General features: G+C 48.0%; 3 protein-coding genes across 5 annotated transcripts; 2 read left to right on the top strand and 1 right to left on the bottom strand.

The window, feature by feature from the left end:
* The first annotated feature begins 364 nt into the window (after positions 1-364).
* On the top strand, positions 365-16,686 carry mtcl1 (microtubule crosslinking factor 1). 2 transcript variants are annotated; one of them, XM_085930893.1, is made up of 15 exons: positions 365-1,435; positions 2,886-3,110; positions 3,233-3,391; positions 7,270-7,323; positions 7,603-8,946; positions 10,368-10,493; positions 10,661-10,765; positions 10,966-11,193; positions 11,285-11,398; positions 11,455-11,622; positions 11,685-11,960; positions 12,036-12,377; positions 12,528-12,607; positions 12,689-14,093; positions 15,438-16,686. In XM_085930893.1, exons 1-15 carry the CDS (start codon positions 752-754, stop codon positions 15,624-15,626), a joined length of 5,499 nt encoding a protein of 1,832 aa, XP_085787019.1. In that variant the 5' UTR covers positions 365-751; the 3' UTR covers positions 15,627-16,686. The 2 variants fall into 2 exon arrangements, with proteins under 2 accessions (XP_085787019.1, XP_085787020.1); XM_085930894.1 differs by lacking the exon at positions 15,438-16,686 and adding an exon at positions 14,709-14,792.
* Positions 16,687-17,381: 695 nt separating this feature from the next.
* On the top strand, positions 17,382-21,765 carry pcyt1aa (phosphate cytidylyltransferase 1A, choline a). The gene is made up of 9 exons (XM_085930946.1): positions 17,382-17,720; positions 18,760-18,867; positions 18,978-19,077; positions 19,150-19,266; positions 19,343-19,494; positions 19,580-19,658; positions 19,894-20,036; positions 20,107-20,295; positions 20,386-21,765. Exons 2-9 carry the CDS (start codon positions 18,760-18,762, stop codon positions 20,593-20,595), a joined length of 1,098 nt encoding a protein of 365 aa, XP_085787072.1. The 5' UTR covers positions 17,382-17,720; the 3' UTR covers positions 20,596-21,765.
* czib (CXXC motif containing zinc binding protein) lies at positions 21,402-22,978 on the bottom strand. Of its 2 annotated transcripts, XM_085930947.1 has the most exons (8): positions 22,826-22,963; positions 22,658-22,741; positions 22,344-22,400; positions 22,181-22,262; positions 22,075-22,106; positions 21,892-21,969; positions 21,719-21,784; positions 21,402-21,648 (listed from the first exon to the last, which is right to left on the bottom strand). In XM_085930947.1, exons 1-8 carry the CDS (start codon positions 22,829-22,831, stop codon positions 21,571-21,573), a joined length of 483 nt encoding a protein of 160 aa, XP_085787073.1. In that variant the 5' UTR covers positions 22,832-22,963; the 3' UTR covers positions 21,402-21,570. The 2 variants fall into 2 exon arrangements, with proteins under 2 accessions (XP_085787073.1, XP_085787074.1); XM_085930948.1 differs by lacking the exon at positions 21,402-21,648 and having other exon boundaries at positions 21,718-21,784; positions 21,892-22,010; positions 22,826-22,978.
* Between the last annotated feature and the right edge of the window lie 43 nt (positions 22,979-23,021).

The raw sequence follows: 23,021 nt of genomic DNA, 5'->3' as shown, positions 1-23,021 counted from the left end.
TTAACCTATTTCTCTTACTCTTTCCTGCATTGATAATTGATTGATTGGTACTCAGCTTGAGGCACACCTGAACAATCTGTGCTATCCTTCTTGTTAATGTTTCTACTGCTAACCATATTCAGGAGGATGAGTGTCATAAGGTTGAATTGTTAAATTTATAAATAATACTAAGCTGAAATCCTGAGTGGCGTGTGCATCAAGTGAATGGAGCGTGTGCGTGCACGCGCGCCCTGCTTCCATCCAAAACCCACGAGGTAGGCGCGTGCGCGCGCATGTTATCTGCGCGCGTGTTGCAACCTGCGCATGCGCCGTATAGCCAATCACGGGCGTCACACAACCGCAGCGATTGCGGATCTGACACGTCGAGTCACACTCGCCAAGAAGTATTATTACTCGAGACTCGGGCCGAGCCGGAGGACATGGACATCCACAACCGAGAGAGAGACCGAGTCTAGCTCCGACATGTCATCCGCCAGCATGTCTGCCACCTGCCCGTCTCCTCCCCCCCTAATCCGGTATGACTGCAGTCGTCCTCCTCCGCGGGGGACCACAATGACACCCTGGTGTGTGAGTGAGTGAGCGAGTGAGCGAGGGAGCGCACACTAGACGACGCGGTACCGCGCAGGATGCTCATCTCGAACCCGATCAGGAAGACGCTCCGCAAGTGTTGTTCCCGTCCCACGGTGCCGAGGACCGAGCGTTTCCTCCATCACCCCCCTCCTCCCCTTCTTCCTTCTCCTCCTGCTGATGTATGATGGAGACCTCCAATGGTTCTGCAGGCAGCGACACCAGACCGAGCCAACCGGAGAAGAAGAGACCCAACCGGGTGCCCTCCCCGGCTAGACCTTTTCTGAAGGACGTGCACAGCCGCGCCGCTAAACCGCCGGTCATCGGACCCAAATCACCCAAACTCGGCAAGCAGCAAGGTCCCAATCGTGGCTCCAGGCGCAATCTCGCAGCGGCGAAAGAGAAGACCGCCGCGGGCGCCAGGAGTAGCACCAAGGCCGGGCTCGTCAAAAGGCCAGGCAGGCTCCCCGGAGCAGAACTTAAAGCAACCTGCAGTCCGACCCTCACCAAGACCAAGAAGGAGAGGCTCGTCCCGGCGTGCCAAATCGGACATGGCTCCCCAGTCCGGGTACCGACGGGTCATGTCGGTCAGACCGACAGCAGTTCGGACCTGTCGGACTGCCCGTCCGAGTTGGCGCCGGTGGCCAGCAGCGACGCTGAGTCCGCTACCGGCTCCAGCGATAAGGATCAACCGGGAGCAGAGCGTCCGTTGCGGCCACAACCGCCGGTGATGGCATCTACTCTGCTACCTAATCCCACCCCCAAGGTGTGTTTGGTCCGGACCGGTCCCGAGAAGAAACCCAAAGGAACCGAGGAAGAACTGCTGAGGGAAATCGAGGATTTAAAATCTGAGAACGATTATTTGAAGGTAAGCACGCGTGACTCTCATATTTGCTTATTTGAATGAATCTTAATGGACTACAGGAGACTTTCCCAATCAACGCTCCACTTGTGTTCATCTAATGAGATGAAAATGATCCATTTTGATTCTCATAGTTGGAAAACCACCAATCGGTAATGTGTGAGTTCTTTACAATTGTTTCATGTACTGGTGTGTGTATTTAAAAGTGTACAATTCTGTTCTGACCCAAATTAACATTGTGTGCAATATATCCGTGTGTGTGTGTCTTGGCCTTGGTGACAACATTGCGGGTGGTTAATCAGCTTTGCTCTCCAAACTAAAGCTGCCCCGTCCGTCCCTGAGGACTTGCGTGTCCCATGTGTGCTCGGGCTCAAGCGACCTCCTGCGGGGCCAGCTGGTTTACCCCAACACACACACAAACACACACACACAAAAACACCTCTAAAAGGAATCAAGATGATTTTGTGACTGAAATTGGTTTGGAAAATGACACCTGTGGTGTTTGTATTTGGGACAAAAGTTGGAAATGAATGTTGAAAGGGTGTTTATTCGGCGTTATTGTGCACCGTAAAGCCCTCAACTCTTTAAAACGGTCGACTTTTGTATTTCTCGACAAAGCTCGGTGAATCGATACGCCTCGTTCTCGTAAAAAGCCTGTCACCGGAGAAAATTGTAAAAGGATTATTCAATCATCAATGGACAGCCGACATATGCGCAAATGTGTTTTTGAATGAACTCAAGCTAAACTGCCAGTTAGAGTGCGATGAGGTCACATTACAGATGAAGATGGTGAGCATTTAGCTAATCACGAGAAGGGACATTTAGTGGAGAAGGGAAATCAATGTTTAGACTTCACATCATTTATTAATTAGAATGTCAGACAGTTGAGAGTTTGCGCTTCCGGTTCACTCCGATCCTGTTGGGGGCAGTAACGAGCATATTTTTTATTAGGACATATACCGACTTGATTAGAATTGTAATTTTAAGTTTCAAACCAACTGGAATCAAACTTTGAGCTCGTGCTTGCTCCAAAATAGAAAAAAAAAAACGCATTTCGGAAAATTTCAAGAGATTTAAGGTGGCTATGATGGAGTTTGCAGAATTGAATGAAAAACTATAGAAGAGAATAGAGCATACCTTTGGGGATTACATGCTTGTGATTAGAGAGGTTCTGGTTGTGTCACCCACCGCTGATGATGTAACTAAGCGTCTTATCTCTGTGGGATGCACCAATATTTCATGTCTCCTTTCAGCATTCAACTGTGCAATTTAGAATGGCAGCTTGAGAATTGCTTAGTAGTAGAGTAGGAGCTCCACCACAATCTCTTAAGAAGCCACCACATGCTCAAGGCCGGAAGGTAGATAAAGTCAACCGATGCAAATAGATGGGTAGATTCTTTCTCGGCTGACAAACTAATGAAGACCATTCAAATGGAAAACAAATTGCGCTTTGCAGGATGAGGCGGAGGAGTTGCGGGCGGAGATGGAGGAGCTGCGGGACACCTACATGGATGAGGAGGTTTACCAGCTACAGGAACTGCGGCGAGAGCTGGAACGCTCCAACAAGAACTGCCGAATTCTGCAGTACCGCCTGAGGAAGGCCGAGCAGAAGGGATTGCGCGCCGCCCAGACGGGACACGTGGACGGGGAACTGCTGCGTGCCCTCGAGCAAGATCTCAAGGTGTCAAAGTCCACGTGTGCCTTTTAAGAAGCTCTACTGAATTCAATTCAAATCTAGATTCCAAATTAGAAATAGCCGTGTGAAATCAAATCTATCGAGTAATGCTGATCACGTGACCTCAGGTGGCCAAAGACGTGTCGGTGCGCCTGCACAACGAGTTGGAGAGCGTGGAGGATAAGCGAAGCCGAGCCGAGGATGAGAACGAGCTGTTGCGCCAGAGGATCATCGAGGTGGAGATCGCCAAGCAGGCCCTGCAAAACGAACTGGAGCGAGCCAAAGAGGTCAGTGAAAGTAAAAACTTCTCCCACAAGCCAAAATTCCAGTATGAATTGCTTATCGGGAAGCTGGTTGAAAAAATACGAGGGAATCTCATTGACCCAGTTAGCATGTGCTGCCGTGTTAATGCGTGTGTGGGAGAGAACCATTCCGCCCAATGAGTGAGGAGACTCCCTGCCGCAATGGCACACATACGTACTGCATTTTCCCCTTTGAACATAAATACACGCCGAGCATTCATAATTTAGTTCAGTGCTCCATCATCACACTAACATCGTTTTGAACCGGCTTCGGTCGCTTCGTGTCGGACGATATTTTACCCCCAGAGTGTAACTTCACATTAACGTCTGGTGTTTTTCCTCGAGATGACGCAAAGTTCCGTTGACACAAAGACACTCGGGCCGACATGAAACTTGTCACGTTGTTTTACTCGGCGGGATTTACGAGACGCTTCGAAAGGTTCTCCAGTTGACTTTTATCTCGTCAAATCCACGCGAATGTCAGGAGATGACATCCTTGTTGGAATTTTTATGTGGAGCAGCGTGGCTGGAAGAAAAGAAAATATCGGAGTCATAGCAGTAATCTTCGTGGCCCTGTGGCGTCTGTCGGGTGGCGATAACGCTGCACAGTCAACACTGTCTGGTCGTGAGGCCCCTCCCCCCCCTATTAGCGACTAATTGTGAGCCGTGGGACACGCACTCACAAGAGGCGGGTAGCGTGGGGGACTCAGAGGCGACCCCATTATCAACCAGCTGGATGCACCAACAACTTCAAGTAACCCTCTGTTGTCTGGAATCCATTCCTATTCTTGTTTGGACCTTTTGAACATTGGAAACAGAATTTAGGGGGGGGGGGGGGGGGGGCTTAATACAATGATTCCTTTTTGCTCTATTATGTGGGTTTTTTTCCACAAGTGACTGGCTGAAATTGCCTTTTAGGCCCGCCTTTCGCTTTGGATAGGTTTTAGTTCATTTGATCATTCAGTTTTTGATTTCGATAGACTTTTGTTTTCCAAAAACCGACTGTCGGAGAAAGCTCTCAATCAATGAAATTGTTTGCCAGGTTTTAACTCTTATATTGATGTCCCTAAATGTTGCGTGGGGTTTGCGTTGATGTAGTTGTCTAATTTCCCATTGTGTTTTTTTTAGACAGCAAATGAGTTGAGAATAAATTAACAGCACCTCTTTTGGCTGTGTTATTTCTTTCATTTATTAGAGCGTAGGCCTCGGCCAAGGCATCCGCAACTCCCGTTTGCATCTTTGAGTTAGCGTCGGACAATAGAGACAACAATTCAATGTCAGTGGGCATTTGAAAGGCTTTTGTAGCCGCAGGGTTAAATATCAGCAAAGACTGATAATCGGTCGCGACAACAGCCCACGGCGATGTTTGAGACGAGATCTCCCGAGACAAGATTCCGACGGATCACAGCTTGGTTCTGGTTCCATTTGAATACTCTGTCTGTTAAGATAATCAAATGTTCATCATGTCAGAAAAGCAACAGAATGCCATTTGTCTGGTTCATTTTAGCTTGAACTGGCCAATTCAGTCTTCTTCTAACTCGAATGTCACTCCACCAGTTCTAAATATAAATGTATTTGCCAGACTATAGAGAGGATATGGATATAGTGGATTCAAGACATTATTAAATCATAGGACTCATTTATCTCTCTGCTATGCTCTTATCTTGATAGACTTTGTCTGCTACTTAAGTTTTTTTTTTTTTAATCCTCCATTTGTTTCAAATTTCAAGACACTTATCATTTCCAAACTTTGAAGACTTTATCTTCGCCACAAAAAAAGTACTTTATTCCCTCAAATAAACTTCATGAGCGTTGGAACTCAAATATACCAGCGTGCCACAAAGGCACCGTGAGATGCCATCAAAAGCTTGGCACTGGTGATATCTGCCGATTCAGCCCAATGTATTCAAGGACTAGTCGGACAACACATACGACTTGTTTTATGGAAGAGACCCAATGCTGAGATAGTGGAAGGAAAAGCCATGATGTCATCAACTGGCCTCAATTCTGTTAGTAGTCGTTACAAAATATTCTGTTGCCTCGTGGTGGTTGGTTCCCATGGGAAGCTCACCACGTAATGTGCGTGTGCGAGTGTGAGCCCCGGCCAGGAAGCCGACACGCAACCGAGGTCTGGACAATGGTGCTTTGATGGGCATACACGTAAATCATCTCACTTCTTCAACACACTTGTAACGTGTATTGTCAATTTCATCTGTACACTTGCAAAGCAGCAAAATGTTTATCATCCATAATAACGTTTTGTCACACGTGGCATCGTGTAGGGAAAAAAAAGTGTCATTTATCTTTCTTTGATTTTACGTCAAAACAGTTTCACGCCTTGACAATTTATCTGCGACATGGCCCCACGTTGTTTACGAGATCCGAGAGGGAAAGGGGGGGGGGGGGGGGGGCTGACCTTGAAGCGACCTCAGGGAATGCCGCATCTCGCCTGTCTCGCTGACAAATGTTCTCTTCTGATGTTGTTTACACAACACACACACACACGGACAAAAAAAATCTTATTTTAATGTGCTAAATCTCATTACTACTATTTTATTTTCAGTTTTTGGCCAAGGATAACAAAGATGAAACACCCGCCGCCGCCACACCGGATGCTTGGACTCTAATTATCAGAGTCGTGTTTACATTCACTCAAGTGCGTGCGCGGTATTAATTCATCTCCTAAAATGGATTAGAGTCCGCATCTGACTCTTCTAATCGGCCTTGGAATAATTATAGCGTGATATATTCCGCTGTTGTATGTGTGACAAGCTTTATCTTCATCCAGCTGCCCTCAAAAGCTCCTTTTGTGCAACCATCACACCCTCTTTCGGGGAGTGTCCCCCCCCCCCACCGTTAAATCCCATTAGCGGCGTGCGTCGACAACGCTCTTACCGCTGCAGTGTCCTCCTTTTCCCGTCGTCTTCCGCCCACATTTGGAGGCAACACTGACAAGCTAGCCAGCGGCGATGCTAAGCAGATGCTACTTGTTGGCTCGTATGCAACAGATCACCTTTTGACCTGTTATCAGACTTTTTCAGGGTTATGGATTTTCAACTTTTGCGTAACATAGTAAACAATTAATGTCGTGACTCGTTAGCGGTGGGACTCGGAAATCTCAAGAGGGTTAATCCTGTGTCTCCCCAGACAGAAGATTAGCTGTGTCACCATGGCGAGGAATTAGAACAGTAGCGGTGTTGGAGAAGCTCAGCGGGGCGTCAAAGTGAACATATGGTCATGTGACAGAAATAAAATTCAAGGATCACGGGAAAAATGATTCTCAGGCCCCACCCTGTAAATGTTTTGCTCGTGTTGCTAAGTGAGCCTTTCCTCCCTGTTGCAGAGCCAGCGATTGAGGTTTTTTTTTTTTTCCATCCACCAGGGATGACTAACTGGGGCCCATCCCTCCTCTTGGGATTTCAACCAATCCATGGCTGAAGGAGAAAAATATATTTTAGGGGGTCAGAAGTGACTTTCAGAAGAACTAAAACAATCATAAAAACTGTAATATCTCTCCCCAATACTCATCCAGATGTTCTTGAGTAGGTCTGAAAAAGGGTCTGAACACAATAATGCAGGCTCAGACCATAGTCCCGGTCTAATCCTCGGTCTGCGTTAAATACGTTAAAGACTTCTATCCATCATCAGACGTTGACCTTACGACGAAAATGTTTAACGTTACGCAAGCTCCCCAATGAGGATTAATGTTCCGCAGCCTCCATCTTTTACGGGATTATTATCGATAAAATCTCAAGCGGATCTCCGTTCCTGAGCCATCATCTATTGCTCCAGTCAATACCGGAATAAGAGTCTGTGGTGGTTTGTTATGAAACGATTATTTTTTTTGGGGGGGTGTTTTGCAGAGTGCATCGAGGAGACGAGGGAGCTCATTTAAGGACAAAAAATCCACCAGCCAGGTAAATGCAAAACAATTACATATATATATATATATTTATTTTAAAGAACTTCATATTGTTCAATTGTATTTCATTTAATGTACATATTATATTTTATTTCACTTAATTTGGCCATATTTTATTTCTTTGGATGAAAATAAAAGCTTTAATTATGTATTAAAAGATTATTTTTTTTAATTATTATTATTATATTCAGCAATTTTGTGGCATGGCTGTGTGAAAGAGCAATTCATTTCTAAATATGTCAATATAAGTCTCAACCGAGTTTGTCGCCACTAGGAGGACAGCGCAGACCTCAGGTGCCAGCTCCAATTCGCCAAGGAGGAATCAGGTCTGATGCGTAAAAAGATGGCCAAGCTGGGCCGGGAGAAAGACGAACTGGAGCAGGAGCTACAGAAGTACAAGTCGGTCTACGGAGACGTGGACAGTCCGCTTCCCCTGGCCGAGTGCTTCGGCGGCGGCGGCGGCCCTCATTCCACTCGTGAAGCAGAGCTGCGACTGCGCCTCAAGCTGGTGGAGGAGGAAGCCAACATTCTGGGAAGGAAGATCGTTGAGTTGGAAGTGGAGAACCGCAGCCTTCGGGCGGAAAACGACGACATCCGTTGCCAGTACGAACGAGACTGCTTCGGCAGGGAGCCCTTCTCCAGCGTGCCCTCGTCACCCTACGGCGGCGGCGATGTGCTCGAGTCGGCCGGCGAGCTTCGCCGTCACCTCCAGTTTGTAGAGGAGGAAGCCGAACTGCTGCGTCGCTCCATCTCGGAGATCGAGGACCACAACAGGCAGCTTACTTCCGAGCTCAACCGCTTCAAGTTCAGCACCGAGGACGGGGCGGCGGAAGGACTTTTTAAACCCGCGAATGGTTCCGGCGGAGGCTTGATGATGGAGGAGCTGAAATCAGCTAGGATGCAGATTAATGACCTGAGCGGAAAAGTCATGAAGCTTCAGTACGAGAACAGAGTTCTTCTGTCCAACGTCCAGCGTTGCGACTTGGCGGCGCACCTGGGCCTGAGAACCGGCAGTCCGCGAGACAGCGACGCAGACAGCGACGCCGGCCGGCGGGAAGGAGCCGAGGACGAGGAGGCGGGGCGACTCCTTCTGCTCCAACCCAAGAGGGAAGGCCCGATCGGTGGGGAGAGCGACTCTGAAGACCTCTTTGAGAAAACCACCACCACCACCTCAGGGTTCGCAAGCATCCGACCGTCAGACGGCATGGAACTTAACGCCGCAGAACTCGCCAACCGCCGCAGGGAGGAACGAGAATCCTTCGCCAACGTGAAAAGAGAGGCAGATAGACTCGGAAAGTCGGTGGACCGTCTGATCACTGACACGGAGAGTCTGATCCTGGAGGGCGGGCTTCTGGTGACCACGGCTGAGGGTTCACAGGGAGGTGGCGACCACCAAGTCCTGGACACCGTCAATACCCGCATGAAAGCTTTCCGCACCGAGTTGCACATCTTCGTGGAGAAACTGGAACACGTCGGCGATGGACTGAGGGAGAGGACGGATGACCTGTCCCCGATGCCAAACCTCACAGAGTCCAGTAGCTTCCTATCCACCGTCACCTCCATGTCCCGGGATTCTCCCATTGGCAATTTTGGGAGAGACCTGATGACAGACTTGCAGGTAATTTCACTTTGGCCTCTTTTGAAACTTTATACGTATTAATAAAAATTCCACGTTAGATGACACACTGGTTACCCCCGCCATATTTTGGGATATCCTCACACACAAGAGCTTTTTCTCAAAATGGCATTCATGAGGGATCCTGGTGGCCTGAAGTCCGACCAACCACTATCTCATTTTGAATGGAAATGGACAACTAATGAAGCCATTTTTAATCCCTTGGTGATCTGGAGCCTAAGCTAGCTGAGGGTACAAGAACCCGCCCGTTCGATTAGCTTTAGAAGAATGATATTTAGATGCCTGTCGAGAGCCACCCAGCTCTACCGCACTGGCACCATTCCCCTTGCCGCCATCATGTCCCGCCGCCACATTGCCATCCGCATCTTCACGCACATGCTCCCTCATAGAGCACCACCTCGCTTGCCGCCTGCCCACACGCACTGCCTGCCTACTTGGCCGCAATCCCAGCATTTTTTTTTTTAACTTGACTGCATGGTGGATGACTTCAGCCTCTTATCTCTGTGGCTCTTAATGGGCGTCACTGTTTTTGTGTTTGTACGTTGTCACCAAGGAGACAAACATCTCGTTGTGTGTCCGCAAACAAAAAAAGGCTCTAATGAAGGGAGCTCGCCGGCTTTTTGGAATGCTCTCCAAGCGCTCGGGCCGAGAAGGGAAGGTACCTTCGTCCCCTCCCGCTCCTCGTCCTCCTCTTCCTGCAGTGTTCCCGGTGGAGCTGGGTGGATTCTGCACTTGCAGCTCTCACAAGTTTAAAGCAATCAGACCTTCAGTTGGCCTTTCAATTTCCAGACACTTCCGTTCTTAGATGTCACGGACGTTGCTGCTAACTATCTCCTTGCCTTGAACAATACACAAGCATGTTGAGCGGACTATTTTGTTGTTCCGAGCCACTTTTTTTTTTTTCTTCTTCTTCTCCATGGTTACTTCTCAAGCCAGCTGCTTTAGTTTGGACTCACATGTCCGTCATTGCATGCGCTTCATAATGAGTCTTTTGCATTCTTTCCACCTTGAATTGGCCCTCCTTCTCACCCCCACCTCCCTCCCCCCTCCCCTTCAGATCTTCCAGCCCGCCATTGTGTTCATCCTCACTCTTGTCCTCTTCTCATCTCTGTCATACGCCGTCATCTTTAAGTTGGTCTTCCTATTTGCGCTCTTTTTTCTACTCTAGTCTGTTGTCTTTTTAGTTTCTCCCCCCCCTCCCCATTTTTGCTCATCAGCCATTCACAGTTTTGTCTTTCTGTGTCCTGCTCGAGGTCTTTCTTCCTCACCCGCTTTGTTGTCCTCTTGTCTTTTTTGTCCACATCACCACAATCTCCTCCACCCACCCCCCCTCACCCTTCCATGTCCTCCTGTACACTTCCCGACCCCCCCACCCCACCCCACCCACCCTTCCTCACTCACAGTCCGATCAGAGGGATGAGCTGGAGTGGCGCATAGGACAGGAGCGAGGCGTGGAGCCCCACAACCAGAGCAGGGGAGGTGCTGCGGGACTCGCTAGGTACCACAGACCACTGGTTATAAGAACAGAGGTCAGTCACGGCCAAAAATATTCATATATTGTATACATTAAAGTCATTCCCCACTTCCACCACTTGCTTAAAATAGGTCCATTTAACTGGCAACAAGAGAATTGAAGGCTTTAGTCAAAATGTTGGGCTTCATCTGGTGACTAATGTCTCACTTTTGTTGCCTGCAGCTGCGGGAAGGGCCTGCCCTCGACGTGCAGCTTCGTCCGGATCACGAACGACGGATTAGAGTCACGACAGATGAACGGGATGCTGCGGTCATCTCGATGGCTCAAGTATGAGCATTTGCAGCGTAAAAAAATAATTAAAATAAATTCAATGTAGAAAAACTGCTAAAAAAAAATAATCCTTTTTTACTTAAGGTAAATTGTAATTTTTTTTAACAAAAATTTATTTATATGAAAAAAAATCCTTTCTAAATAGACACAATGAATAAATAAATGCCCCTGATTCTCTGACCTTTTTGTTTTGGAAGGAGGAAGATCGTACACGCTCGGAACCCCAGCGAGCCCGTCTGGAGCTGCCGGGCCTCCTCCAGGTTCCGGAAGCTTCTTGGGCTCAGGAGCGAGCCGCCCTGCTGCAAGAAATTCGCTTCTTCCGACGTAACACGGCCATTTTCTACATGAAGCTCAAATCCATCTTGGTACGTTGGAGGCTCGGAAGCAGGGACGCTGCTTTGCCCGAGGACGGCGCACGACCTGAGGTGAGCGCGCTTGGAACATTATTTGGCTACAAAATGAAAGATGCTCTCTGTTGAAAATATTTTTCTGCTATTTAATTATCCGCCCGTACAGGTGGAGAAGTCGGAGGGCGTCTCTGAGATTGGTGGAATGACGCAGCAGATGGAGGGTGATGGCGCGCCTGCACTCCCGTCGTCGCCTGATGGACACCTGCAGTACCAGCAACAGGTAATTCCATAGCTTGGAATTTTTGGAAAAATTCTTGACATTCAACATGTTTGCAGTTTGGGGAGAACAGACGGATGCTACAGGCGCTACGCAGCCTGCTTGAGCACTTTCGGGAAGAACTGCGTGAGGAAGAGGTGCGGCGCTGCCAACTGCAGCAGGCTTACGCCAACGACAAAGCCACCTGGGAGGTGAAACGGGCCGAGATGAAGTGCCAGCTCGCTAAGGTAGGCCAACGCAGATGGCTGCGCTCCGAAGATCCCGATGCCACAAATCCATGTCGTGCAAGGTGGATGAGGAGGCGCGAGGAAGAACGCGAGGCCAGGCTCAGGGAGGTGAAGGGGAAACGCCGTCCCTGGACTCCGAGTGGGCCGTGAAGCAGGAACGTGAGGAGCACCGGCGTTTGTTGGCTGTGAGCCACAACACCTCACTGGACCTCCGCTGGCGGCTGCAGCACGGCGAGAAGCGATGGAGTCGCGAGAGGGCCGAGCTGCTGGAGCACTTTGAGCGCCAGAGGCAGGAGTGGGATGGCAGTACCCGTGATCTCCACCACAAAATGGAGAAGGTTAGGAGTCATTTTAGGACTATTTTACATACAATGTCTTGTCTTTTTTTTTGATTGAAATAAAAAATGTCTCAGCTCCAGAGGGAGCTGAACTGCCGGCGAGGTGAGGGCGCAGAAGACAACGGCGCATGCATCAGTGGCCGCTCCCCACGTTCCCCACGTTCCCCACGTTCTCCCCAGTCCCCGCGTTCCTCTGCATCCATCCTGATACCGCCGGTTCGCTCCCTCTCCGACTCGGACGCCGTGCTGGTGGAACAAGGAGGGGCCTCCGCCGTGAGGCTTCGAAAGCCCACGGAAAGCTCCTTCCTGGATGAAAGCCCCTTCCTGGATGCTCTTACTTTGGATCCCCTCGCCAGCCTGGAGGTCCCCCCGCCTTGCAGGCTGGAGAGCGACAAGAGGTTCCCCTGCATGAAGGAGGTAAAAGGTTGTCCTCAATGTCTGCTCAGTTACCACAAGGGTGCCATTAGCTATTATTATTGTCCCAAGTCTGATTTTCCACCATCTTAAGTGGTGAATATAGTCTAGAAAATGAATTCATGGATATTTATGGCAATTTTTTTCTTTTAGGCCCTCAATGTGATAACTGAGAGAGAAGGAGCTTCCGAGTTGTACCCTGATGAGGAAATGAGTGGCGGTAGTTTGCTTCGGTGAGTTGGCGGCTTGCAGATGTTGATTCATTGTAAATGATTCGAATGGTTTCGGATTACTGTCGTACGCATTCCGTCCAGAGCCAAGTCGGTATGTTCCATGAGCGACTTCCAGCGGCTGATGGACAGCTCGCCGTTTCTCCCCGACAAGACGCGGCACGGCGAGCAAGGCCACGACGAAGTCACCCCGCCCCTTTCGCCAGATGACCTCAAGTACATCGAGGAGTTCAACAATAAGGGCTGGGACTTCTCGTCATCCACGTGGGCCGGCAAAACCTCAGAGACCCGGGGGCTGGAACCGCTCACGGAGTCCTTCCAACCGCCCTCCTGGTTCCTCACCACCAGCGCCAGCCTGACCACCACCACCACCACCAGCAGCACACTTAACAGTAGGGTAGGTATGGGAGAAGGGGTCCACATCCTCCATAGTCCCACAAGAGCCGGGCCAGAGCCTGAGTCTGACGTCCATTACGCAAAGGGCAACAAAGCCAGAGGTGACGGGGAGACGGCCAGCGGGTCAGATGAGGTGTTAGCTGGTGGAAGGTGGCCGTGTGGCCTTCTGGAAGCCGGGGGATTAAGGACTTCCCCGAACCAGTCACCCATTTGCTCCACGGTGGGCTACGCCTCCTCCCTGGAGCTCCAGCTGGCTCGGAACATGAGCGATGACATGAAGGAGGTGGCCATTTCGGTGAGGAACGCCATCCGCACCGGGCCAGTGCTACGTGATATAGCGTGTCAAACCAACGGCTTCACCACGCGAGGCACTCAGACCACGCAGACCATCAGCGTGGGTCTGCAGACGGACCTGCTGAGGAACCTGACCAGCAGCCCCCACCGCTGCCTCACCCCAAAAGGGGGCAGCACCCCCATTTCGTCCCCCTCGCGCAATACCAGGAAGGTCCAGTACTCGCCGGTCATCCAGAGTAAGTTCGAGCGACCCTGCTGCTCGCCCAAATACGGGTCGCCCAAACTGCAGCGCAGGACGTCGTCATCCAACAAGGCGGAGATACCCAACGCCGGCCGAGCCGCCACCCCTACGACCCCCCAGAAGGGCAACAGCGAGTCGGCGTGGGCGCGCTCCACCACCACGCGGGATAGCCCGGTCCACACCACCATCAACGACGGTCTCTCCAGCCTCTTCAACATCATCGACCACACCCCCGTCGTCTACGACCCCGCGCCCAAGTTCAACAAGTCCCCCAGCCGCTCCCGCCCCACCACGGCCGCGGAGCCCGGCCCGGAGCCCAGGAGCACCAGGGGCCGCTCCCCCAGCCCCGTGCAGCTGATAGTGGAAACGCAGGGGGAGCGCAACGCTGAAGTGGTGAGCATTCGGCAGGACCTGTCGGCGCCCCCGGGGTACACGCTCGCCGAGAACGCCGCCCGCATCCTCAACAAAAAGCTGCAAGATGAGAGAAGAGCGCAGGCAGGAGGAGGAGGAGGAAGCAAGATGGCCGAAGCAGAGAAAGCACAGCCTGGATGCATGGAGGTAAATACGCCAAATCCCTGTTTAGATTCTGTTTATATATGTCATGTAGTTTATGTCAAGACATGTCAAATTCATTTCCAAGAGCTTTGCTGGGATTTCATTCACGCTACTAATGGAATTCTGAAACTTCTCCTGTCAAAATGAATGTGTCAGCGCAGCCAAGATATGAAAGGGATCACGCTTACAAATGAGCGTAACGATTTATCGTAATTCGGGATTAACCCAAGATTATTTAGTTAAAATTGCAAATAATCCTTTTAACAAGATTCAATCTGCAAAGGGGGGAGGGGGGGGGGGGGGGACCTGTCGGGTAATAATCACAGACACTGTATCTGGCGGCACAATCCTAAAAATAACAAGTTGCACCAAAAATCTGCTTCCAGTTTGTGTGAATTGTTCATCAAAAATGTCTTTTGCATGATGGTTCCAACTGTAGCTCTTGATTGAACATATTAATGATCATGCTATTTTTAACAGCGTCACGATTCACCCTTACCCAATATGGCCGTCAACACTTTATGTTGTTTATATTTCTAGGTCACCCTCAAGTCTTCCATTTCAATTGAACCTTTCCTGCTTTAATACCCCCCCCCCTCCTTCCCCTCTTTGCTCCAGAAGCACACTGTCATATTAACAACTCCATGGGGGCTGTAAGTCTCCACGATGTAAGTTCCTCCTTCTGCGAGCTTCATGGAACATCACTCCGTCAGTCATTCCGACGCATGCTTCACAGAGCCATGGGCAGAATGAGGGCAAAGATTCATATTAAAGTTGCTCTTTAAAGGACATATATAGCCTTTTTTTCTCTCTCTCTCTCACCCACACACATCTGCAAGTGGCCTCTTGATGCAGTTTTGCCTGTGGAACTCTTTAGCGCCCTCTAGTGCTCAGAACGACACACAGCCACCATTCATGTGCGCTATCTAATACAAAGAAAAAAAGCCAAGCATGCTCCTTAAAAGATTCATGTCAATATCATACGTTTCATGGCAGGTTGTGACATCCTCCACTGTATTAATTTTTTTGTTTTGACATATTTACCCTCACTTTTCCAGTTGCAGACCATGGGCAGTATGTGACATCTTGTTTGTCATTATTTATGTCAACACTTGAAGTGGAAAAGTTCATCTTAAGACACATTGCTGGCCTTTGGTTAAAAGGGGAATATTTATTTCAAAGATGCAATTGGAGTAAAAGGCCCTGATGGTGTCTTAAGGTGGATTGGTTTCACATTTGCAGTTTTGTAGCATGATTTGTGTTGTGCGGGCGATGGGAGGCCCACCACTCAAGCTCTGAGTTTTATAATCACCATCATGATAGGTTGACTGTCTCTGGCATTCACAGGACCTGCCTCGATCTCCCGTGGCGCCGCCCTTGGACTCTTGCTTCCTACGTCCGGCCCGCCCAGCCAATCGCCGCCCCCCTTCACGCTGGGCCAACCTCTCGCCGCCGCACTCTTCGGCGTCCGGTAGGAGGTTCACCTTCCCGCCGCCGGGACGGTATGTAAGCGTCCCAGAAGGCGACCGAGCGTGACACTCGTCTTTTCTACCTCTGACGTCTCCCCTTCATTCATTTGCTCCCCAAAATAAGACTGAGATGCTCATTGGTCACCTGAGAAACACCAGCTGACCCCTCAAGGTGGAAAAAAAATAAATAAAATGAGACAACTTCTTGAAATGTACTGTAGTTCTCTCCTACAAAGTATTACAAATCATCATCAATACATTTTCATAAAAGGTGCCTCTTCACACTCGAGTTCGTCTTTAGTCCACATACGTGTCTAACTTGAATGTTTCGTGTTTGTACCATTTAAATCATACAAAGGACTATTATGGCCACACCGAAGAAAAAAAAAAAAAGATTAAATTCAGAATGTTAGAACTGTCAGTCCAAGAAAATCGAACTTAATCTTGTCAAAATTGAGTCTTTAAGTCTAATACACGTTTTAAGATGTGCATTTTTCTTGGAAACTTTTTCACAAGTATGACTTCATATTTTCTTCAAATATTTCCTCTCCGTAAGAGTCCAACTTTTCATCCAATATTATTATGTGGCATTAATACTCTTTGATAACAACAGCCCCAACTAAATGTCCATCCAAGGTGCCTGTTCACTTAAATGTCTCACTGGCCCATGTGTCGGCATGCACTTTTGCATTTCTCGGTTGAATGTTAATTCCAAAATTGTGAACAAAACTTGCGCTTCTGTGGTGCGAAGCGGAGACAAATGATGATGTCACCCCCTCCCTTGACCCGAAAGGTTGTCCTGAGTGTATTTCCGTTTTCAAATGAAAACACGGGTGAAGAGAATGACCAATTATGCATCTGCGTGAGGCAGTTATCCGTCCAATATTTGCATGACACTAGCACTTTAGTGCACGTACAAGACGAGCGCTCGTCATTGTTATTCTCAACTGTTTCTTGTTTTTGTTTTGTTTGTTGGATGTTTTTCTATAGTGGACCACCTGTCGGCGTGTCGGTACACCTATGTTTGAACTGAATGGGGAAGAAAAAAAAAGAATGTTTTAAATGAGAATCTATGTGAAAACAATCTATAGTCTATGTACATAGTCTAATTATGTCATTAAACATGAATGTGGATTTACAAGATGATTGCCTCTGATTGTCTTTCATTCATCAAGTGTGCGTGCTGGCTCCCAACGGAGGATTATCCACATGATTTATTCAATGCGGGCAGTTGCATGCTGGGAGCCACCTCTGGCACGGAGAGGAGCCCACTGATTTTGTTAAATAATTCACCAGAGCGAGCTGTCCCCACCCCACACTGACGCACTCGAAATACGCCACATAAGCAACCATAAAGGATGTCAGTGACCTTCATCATGTGAGCAAGTGAGTTTCGTTGTGGTATTCATTTATAATTTTGCTGCAATTTGACCAAATAGAATTCCCTATTCCTGATTGGGTGATGGATTGGCATTGCGGAAGGGGTCATTAAGGTCTTGTTGACCATAAAAAGAGCAAATGATGCGCTGCAGCAACAGCTTAATAATAAATAATAATAATATAATTATAATTATTTATTAATATTAATTTTAAATATAATAATAATTATATAATTATATAAATATTATATAAAAATATTATATAAAACAATTCATTAATTATTATTATTATTAGTAGTAGTAGTAGTAGTATTATTAGTATTATTATTATTATTATACGAAATGAACAGCAGTCAATTTCGATACCACTCCGCTAGGTGGCAGCACCGCCCAAGCACAAAGCCGGAAATGCATTTCTCAAATCTCTTCCGCTGACTTTTGTAGTCCCAAAATTGTTGACCTGTCAGCGTTGTAGTACAATCTGTCACTCCTCTGCCGCCGGGGCCGCCGGATTGCGTGTCTCCCCTTGCCCCTGTGCACTCCTCCGCCGCGGCTAGCACAGCGAGCACCAAGGAGTAGCTCCACGCCACCGGGAATTGTTTTGACTTGTCTCTGGCTGACTCGCTCCAAGTTAGCAAACAAGTTGCAATAGCTAGCATCAAGCTCGTAGTCGGCGGTGGTTAAGCGAGCTTCCTTTCTGTTAGCCGGATAACTAACTAGCTTTGCGGAAAGGAGGTGTCGCCGAGAAATTCAACAAGTAGCACACCGAACAAAAGTGAACAGTAAGTAAATAACAACAGAACAAAACTTTTGTACGTCAAGTTGTTAGCAGGTTGGGAGGCTGTGTTGCTCGATAAGAAAACCAGCTGACTTAAACCTGCTGAACCAGTGGCACTAGTTATCTGCTGTCAGTTGCCTTTAGTCCCAAGTAGCTGATTTTCATCTTGAGGAGTCTTAAAAATGTTCTTCGCGTCAACTTTGACCATAAAAAGAATTGTCCTTTGTCACCTATAAATTCACACACAATTATAAGTTTCGGGTGGGTAGAAAAGAAAGTTTACTTCCAGGACAAAAATGTTCTGAAATTGCAAAAATTCTAATAGCATGAATTAAGTAAGCAAAAGCATTTCCAGAGTAAAAGCAAATGTTTGGAAATGTCTTATTTCGACAAACACAAAGATAACCAGTCTACTTTCATGGTGGTGATAAGATAATTGGAGGGTGCCCAAACTATGGGACGGGGGCCGTTTGTGGCCCACCATTCATTTTTCAGCGGCCCCCCCGCACAGCAGCATATGCAAATAAATGGTTGTTCGGGGTAATTTCCCTGTCAACAATATCAACTCTGAAAGGGTTGCTCATTAAGCATGCGGTTAAACAGGATTTCTCACTCCTGTCATGTTATAGCAGCATGTACAGTATGATGAAATGTGCAAAATGAGTGTTGGCTCAGCTGCCACTATCACTTTTTTGTGTGCACAGCTGCAATGTTCAATCCTAAAGAAGCTAAAGGAATCCCACTTCCTGGCTGTTTAAAAAAAACAAAGTCCCACTTTGATGGCCTCAAGCATTCTGTGAGGAGAATTTGGGCTCTGTCATTGGGGAAGGTGTAGCAGATGCTAACGGTGTTTCCTAAATGGAGCAGTGTAACTGTTAGGAAGGTCAAAGTGTCATCCGAAGTCAATAAGCGTCTGATACGGCCGACCGCACGCTGCTGACTTTGTGCTGCGTCAATCGGACACGTGACATAAGCCGCTCGCTTCTGGCTCTCGTTCGTCTCGTCGCAGCTGTTACGGTCGTTTGTCTTCACCTCTCACTCAGATGGAAAGTGCCGGCGTGCCGCTTCAGTCCAGGAAAAGGAAACGAGATACCTCCCACGTGGACAACGAGGTGGGAGAAAAGATTGGCAAAATCCCCCGATGCACCGTGGTGAGTCGGCACCGCGTTTCACTCGATTGCGCAATCCCAAGAGCAAGAAACCACGAGGCTCGTTTGGAGCGTTGCTTAAACTTCCGTGCTGATTGCGCGGCTCCCTTCAGGGCTTGAAGCACCCGGCGCCTTTCGCCGACGAGCTGGTGCCGGCCAACGCGCAGCCTTACGAGAGGGTCAGCATGGAGGAGGCCAAACGGGGAACGCGGCGTGAGTCCAAGCGTCATCGATCCCGCATCGTTTCACCTAATGAATCATTGATGGCCTTTTGCGTCCATACAGCGGAAAGGCCGGTGAGGGTGTACGCCGATGGAATCTTTGACGTTTTCCACTCGGGACATGCCAGGGCTCTAATGCAGGCCAAGTGCCTCTTCCCAAACACGCACCTCATAGTTGGAGGCAAGTGTGGTTTCCATATTACGTTTGTCACGTGCCGCGCCAACGTCATTTCACCCTGGATTGTTTGTGTTTCAAGTGTGCAGCGACGACCTGACGCACAAGTTCAAGGGCTTCACGGTCATGAACGAAGACGAGCGCTACGATGCCATCCGACATTGCCGCTACGTGGACGAAGTGGTCCGCAACGCCCCCTGGACGTTATCGCCCGAGTTCCTCGCCAAACACCACGTGAGTGGACGAGAGAGGGCTTCCCAGCGTGTCACCTCGCTAATTTCCATTTGATTTGATTTTTCACTTTTGCGGGCCGCACCAGATCGACTTTGTGGCCCACGACGACATCCCGTACTCCTCGGCCGGCAGTGACGACGTATACAAGCACATTAAGGAAGCAGGTAAACAAGAAACAGCACACAGGAAGGTCACAAAAACCTGCCATTTAAACTGAGGGGAGGAGGGGGGTTGACTTTTTATACCCACTGTTGTATTGGGATGGCTAGGAGAACATAAATTAAACTTCCGCCATCTAGTGGAAGTGCATATAATTGCACTTGACTGGCACAGACTTAGCGAGAACCGATTGGAATTGGAAAAAGGTTTTTGAGGTCAAAGATGCCTTTCTCCTCGCAGGCATGTTTGCGCCCACCCAACGGACAGAAGGCATCTCCACCTCCGACATCATCACCCGCATCGTCCGCGACTACGACGTGTACGTCAGGCGCAACCTGCAGAGGGGCTACACGGCCAAGGAACTCAACGTCAGCTTCATCAACGTAAGAAGCGCCCGCCGCCGTCTTCGAATCTTGTCAGGAGGGAGGGCGTAAGCGTCTTGCCATTCTCCAGGAGAAGAAGTACCACCTGCAGGAGCGCGTGGACAAGGTGAAGAGGAAGGTACGAGACGTGGAGGAGAAGAGCAAAGAGTTTGTCCAGAAGGTGGAGGAGAAGAGCATCGACCTCATCCAGAAGTGGGAGGAGAAGTCCCGCGAGTTCATTGGCAACTTCCTGCAGATGTTTGGACCTGAGGGAGCTCTGGTGAGCATGTCGTGTTCTTTTTGATGACACATTTGCGCAGCAGCACGAGTCTGAAGCCGTTGCCAACTTCATATTCATGTTCACTCACAGAAGCACATGTTGAAGGAGGGCAAAGGTCGCATGCTGCAGGCCATCAGCCCTCGCCAAAGCCCCAGCAGCAGCCCCACCCGCGAGGAGCGCTCTCCCTCGCCCACCTTCCGCCTGCCCTTCTTCAACAAGCCCTCACCGTCTCCTCACCACAGCGGGGCCCGGGGCTACCTCATCAGCGAGGATGACGACAACGAAGACGACGACAACTAGAGCGGCCGCAACAGGCAAATGTTCCCGTTTGTTTGTTTTTCATGGCTCCATTTCCCTCCAGGCCCATTTTTGTTGTCAGATTGAGCACTTGCCACCTGTTTATATACTTTGATTATTTTTGTGCACTACTTCATTACACCTTTTTTTTTTTTTTTGTAAGTTGGCCTCATGAGTAGGTCTGCAAAGAGGGTCCCCCCCAGGTGTATTTTTAGGAGCCGACTTTCACTTTAGTATTCTTTTTCCACTAACGTCCCCAACTTACGTATGAGAAACATCCACTCTTTGGGTTATTTACGTCCATCCACGGTTTCATTTTAATGGTGATAATTGACTGCTTGTTTGAGATCTCGTTGGCTTTCGGGATAATGGCATGGCTAATGTCGGGATGTATTTTTGAATATGTTCTGTCATCTCAACTACAGCGGCCGGCCGGTTGTGTCAGCCGCCACTACGACGCTATTGAACATGTTTTTAAGTGTATATTTAAATCTGTTTGATTTACTCTTTGGGGCATTCCATGTAAGAGATGGAAAGAGTCAAATGGGCTAAAAGTATTAAACGTGTTGGCCACATCATGTTTGACTCTTTTAGTCTAAATCTCTTGTCATGCCCAACTTCCAGTCTCGGTATTAATCAGGATGCGTACTGCCCTTTGAAAGTTTTTTTAGAAAAAAAATTAGGCTTTTCTTTTGTAAAAAAAAAACAAAAAACAAAAAAAACATTAATTTTCAAAACAATTTCTAATCCACACACACATGCTAATTACACATTTGTAGTCAATCACTCCTGGACATTTCTTGAAAAGTTCTCAAACCAAGATTTGTATTTTCTCCTTTTTATTGAATATATTTTTTAAAAGCTGAATTGTTCACGTCACCTGCTGTCTGCCACATATTGAAGCCATCCATCTGGAAACTGGACAGACCTTTTTTTTTGTCGTCAATAGTGTCCCTTCTCACATGCCAGGCGACACCATCAGCATTTGATGAACTTGTGCGTGACTTCATATATTCCAACTGATTCTTTGACTTTCTCATCGTAGTCTGTCCAATCCTGAAATGAGGACGACAAATAATGATGTCATCAGTCATATTCCACCAGCCCAGATAAACAATCTTCTTACTTTTTCTAGTAGGTTTACTTCAGGAAATGACGTTCCAGATTCTGCTCCCTGTGCAGCAAAGCCAGCCTGAGGTGGGTTTGAAATGACTTCAATCATTTTCTCCCACATTGGGTGTCCATTTCAACAACGGACAATCATCTTTTGTGGATGGTCAGTTAAATTGAGTTACTCACCTGCGGCTGAAAATCAACAGGCTCCAAACCTCGACATTCAAACTGCACCATCGTCTTGAACTTTTCGCTGTCCTCAGCCTGGGATGAAGCAGACAGACAGGAAGCCAGGCTATGCGACACTTAACGTTTGCAAAGGACAGACTTGAGAACCGACGACGTCAAATGGAACAGTTCGGGCCTTACGTTATACGGAGTAATGGTGTCGCCCAGGATATCTGCATGAAAACATTATTTGTGAGACCACACGGATAGCAATTGCGAATCAGACATGAACACGGCTGGCTCTTACCGATTGAATTTTCCCTGGAACAAAGCTTACACTTCTGCACCATGCTGGCGCTTCCCCTTCCTCCTTTTAATGGTACGCTCTCCTAAAACACACACTGCAAGTAAATATGCAAGTTTGGTAAAAAAAACAAAAAACATCCATAAACACCAAGCATCATTCTTACCGCCAGGTTTATATACTGCCATTTGTCTGGAATTTCTCCACAGTTTCCACATTTGAGCTAAACAGAGAAAATCAATTATCAATGTTATATTAGTCTCATGTATATGGCAGAGATAAACAAGGTGAATCCATCAAATATGCAACACATTTGAACCCATTCACCAGATGTTTAAAATGGGAAGTCAAGTAAAAACATTTCTTCACAATAATATGTGATGATAATAACTTTTGCAGCACTTGGGTGATCAAATCTGAAAGCAAAATGAATTGGTTGTTGTTGCTTAGTAGTCTGAATTAGCACGTTAAACAGCCTACCTTCAGAAACCAGCGAAAGTCTTCGCCCACTGGTCTCACGTTGGTGACATTCTCAAGAGTTGCTTTGAACTGGAGCCCAAATTTCTGTCACGAGAATGACAAGAAAATCTGTCAAAAGTGCACATTAGTTTGCATGTTTATGACGAGACGTGCGGAAGCAAAACGTACCACCATCTTGGTTTGCTCTGCTGCGTTCAGGAAGCATCATCGAGGCTCGTTAATAGTAGTTCCTCTCTATATTTGTTTACATTTAAGCCTAAGCCTAAAATTTAAAAAGGGAGAAGAAGAAAGTTTGGGAAACATTTACTTTAAACCAAATTAAGTTTGCAGAAGGAAAAACCACTAGGAATGATCTAATGGCAGC

This window comes from Syngnathus leptorhynchus, chromosome 14 (genome assembly GCF_054491065.1).
Source record: "Syngnathus leptorhynchus isolate UIUO chromosome 14, UIUO_Slep, whole genome shotgun sequence".
Taxonomy (NCBI): domain Eukaryota; kingdom Metazoa; phylum Chordata; class Actinopteri; order Syngnathiformes; family Syngnathidae; genus Syngnathus; species Syngnathus leptorhynchus.
Note: the sequence above shows the minus strand (reverse complement) of the source record. Positions and strands in the feature narration are given on the sequence as shown.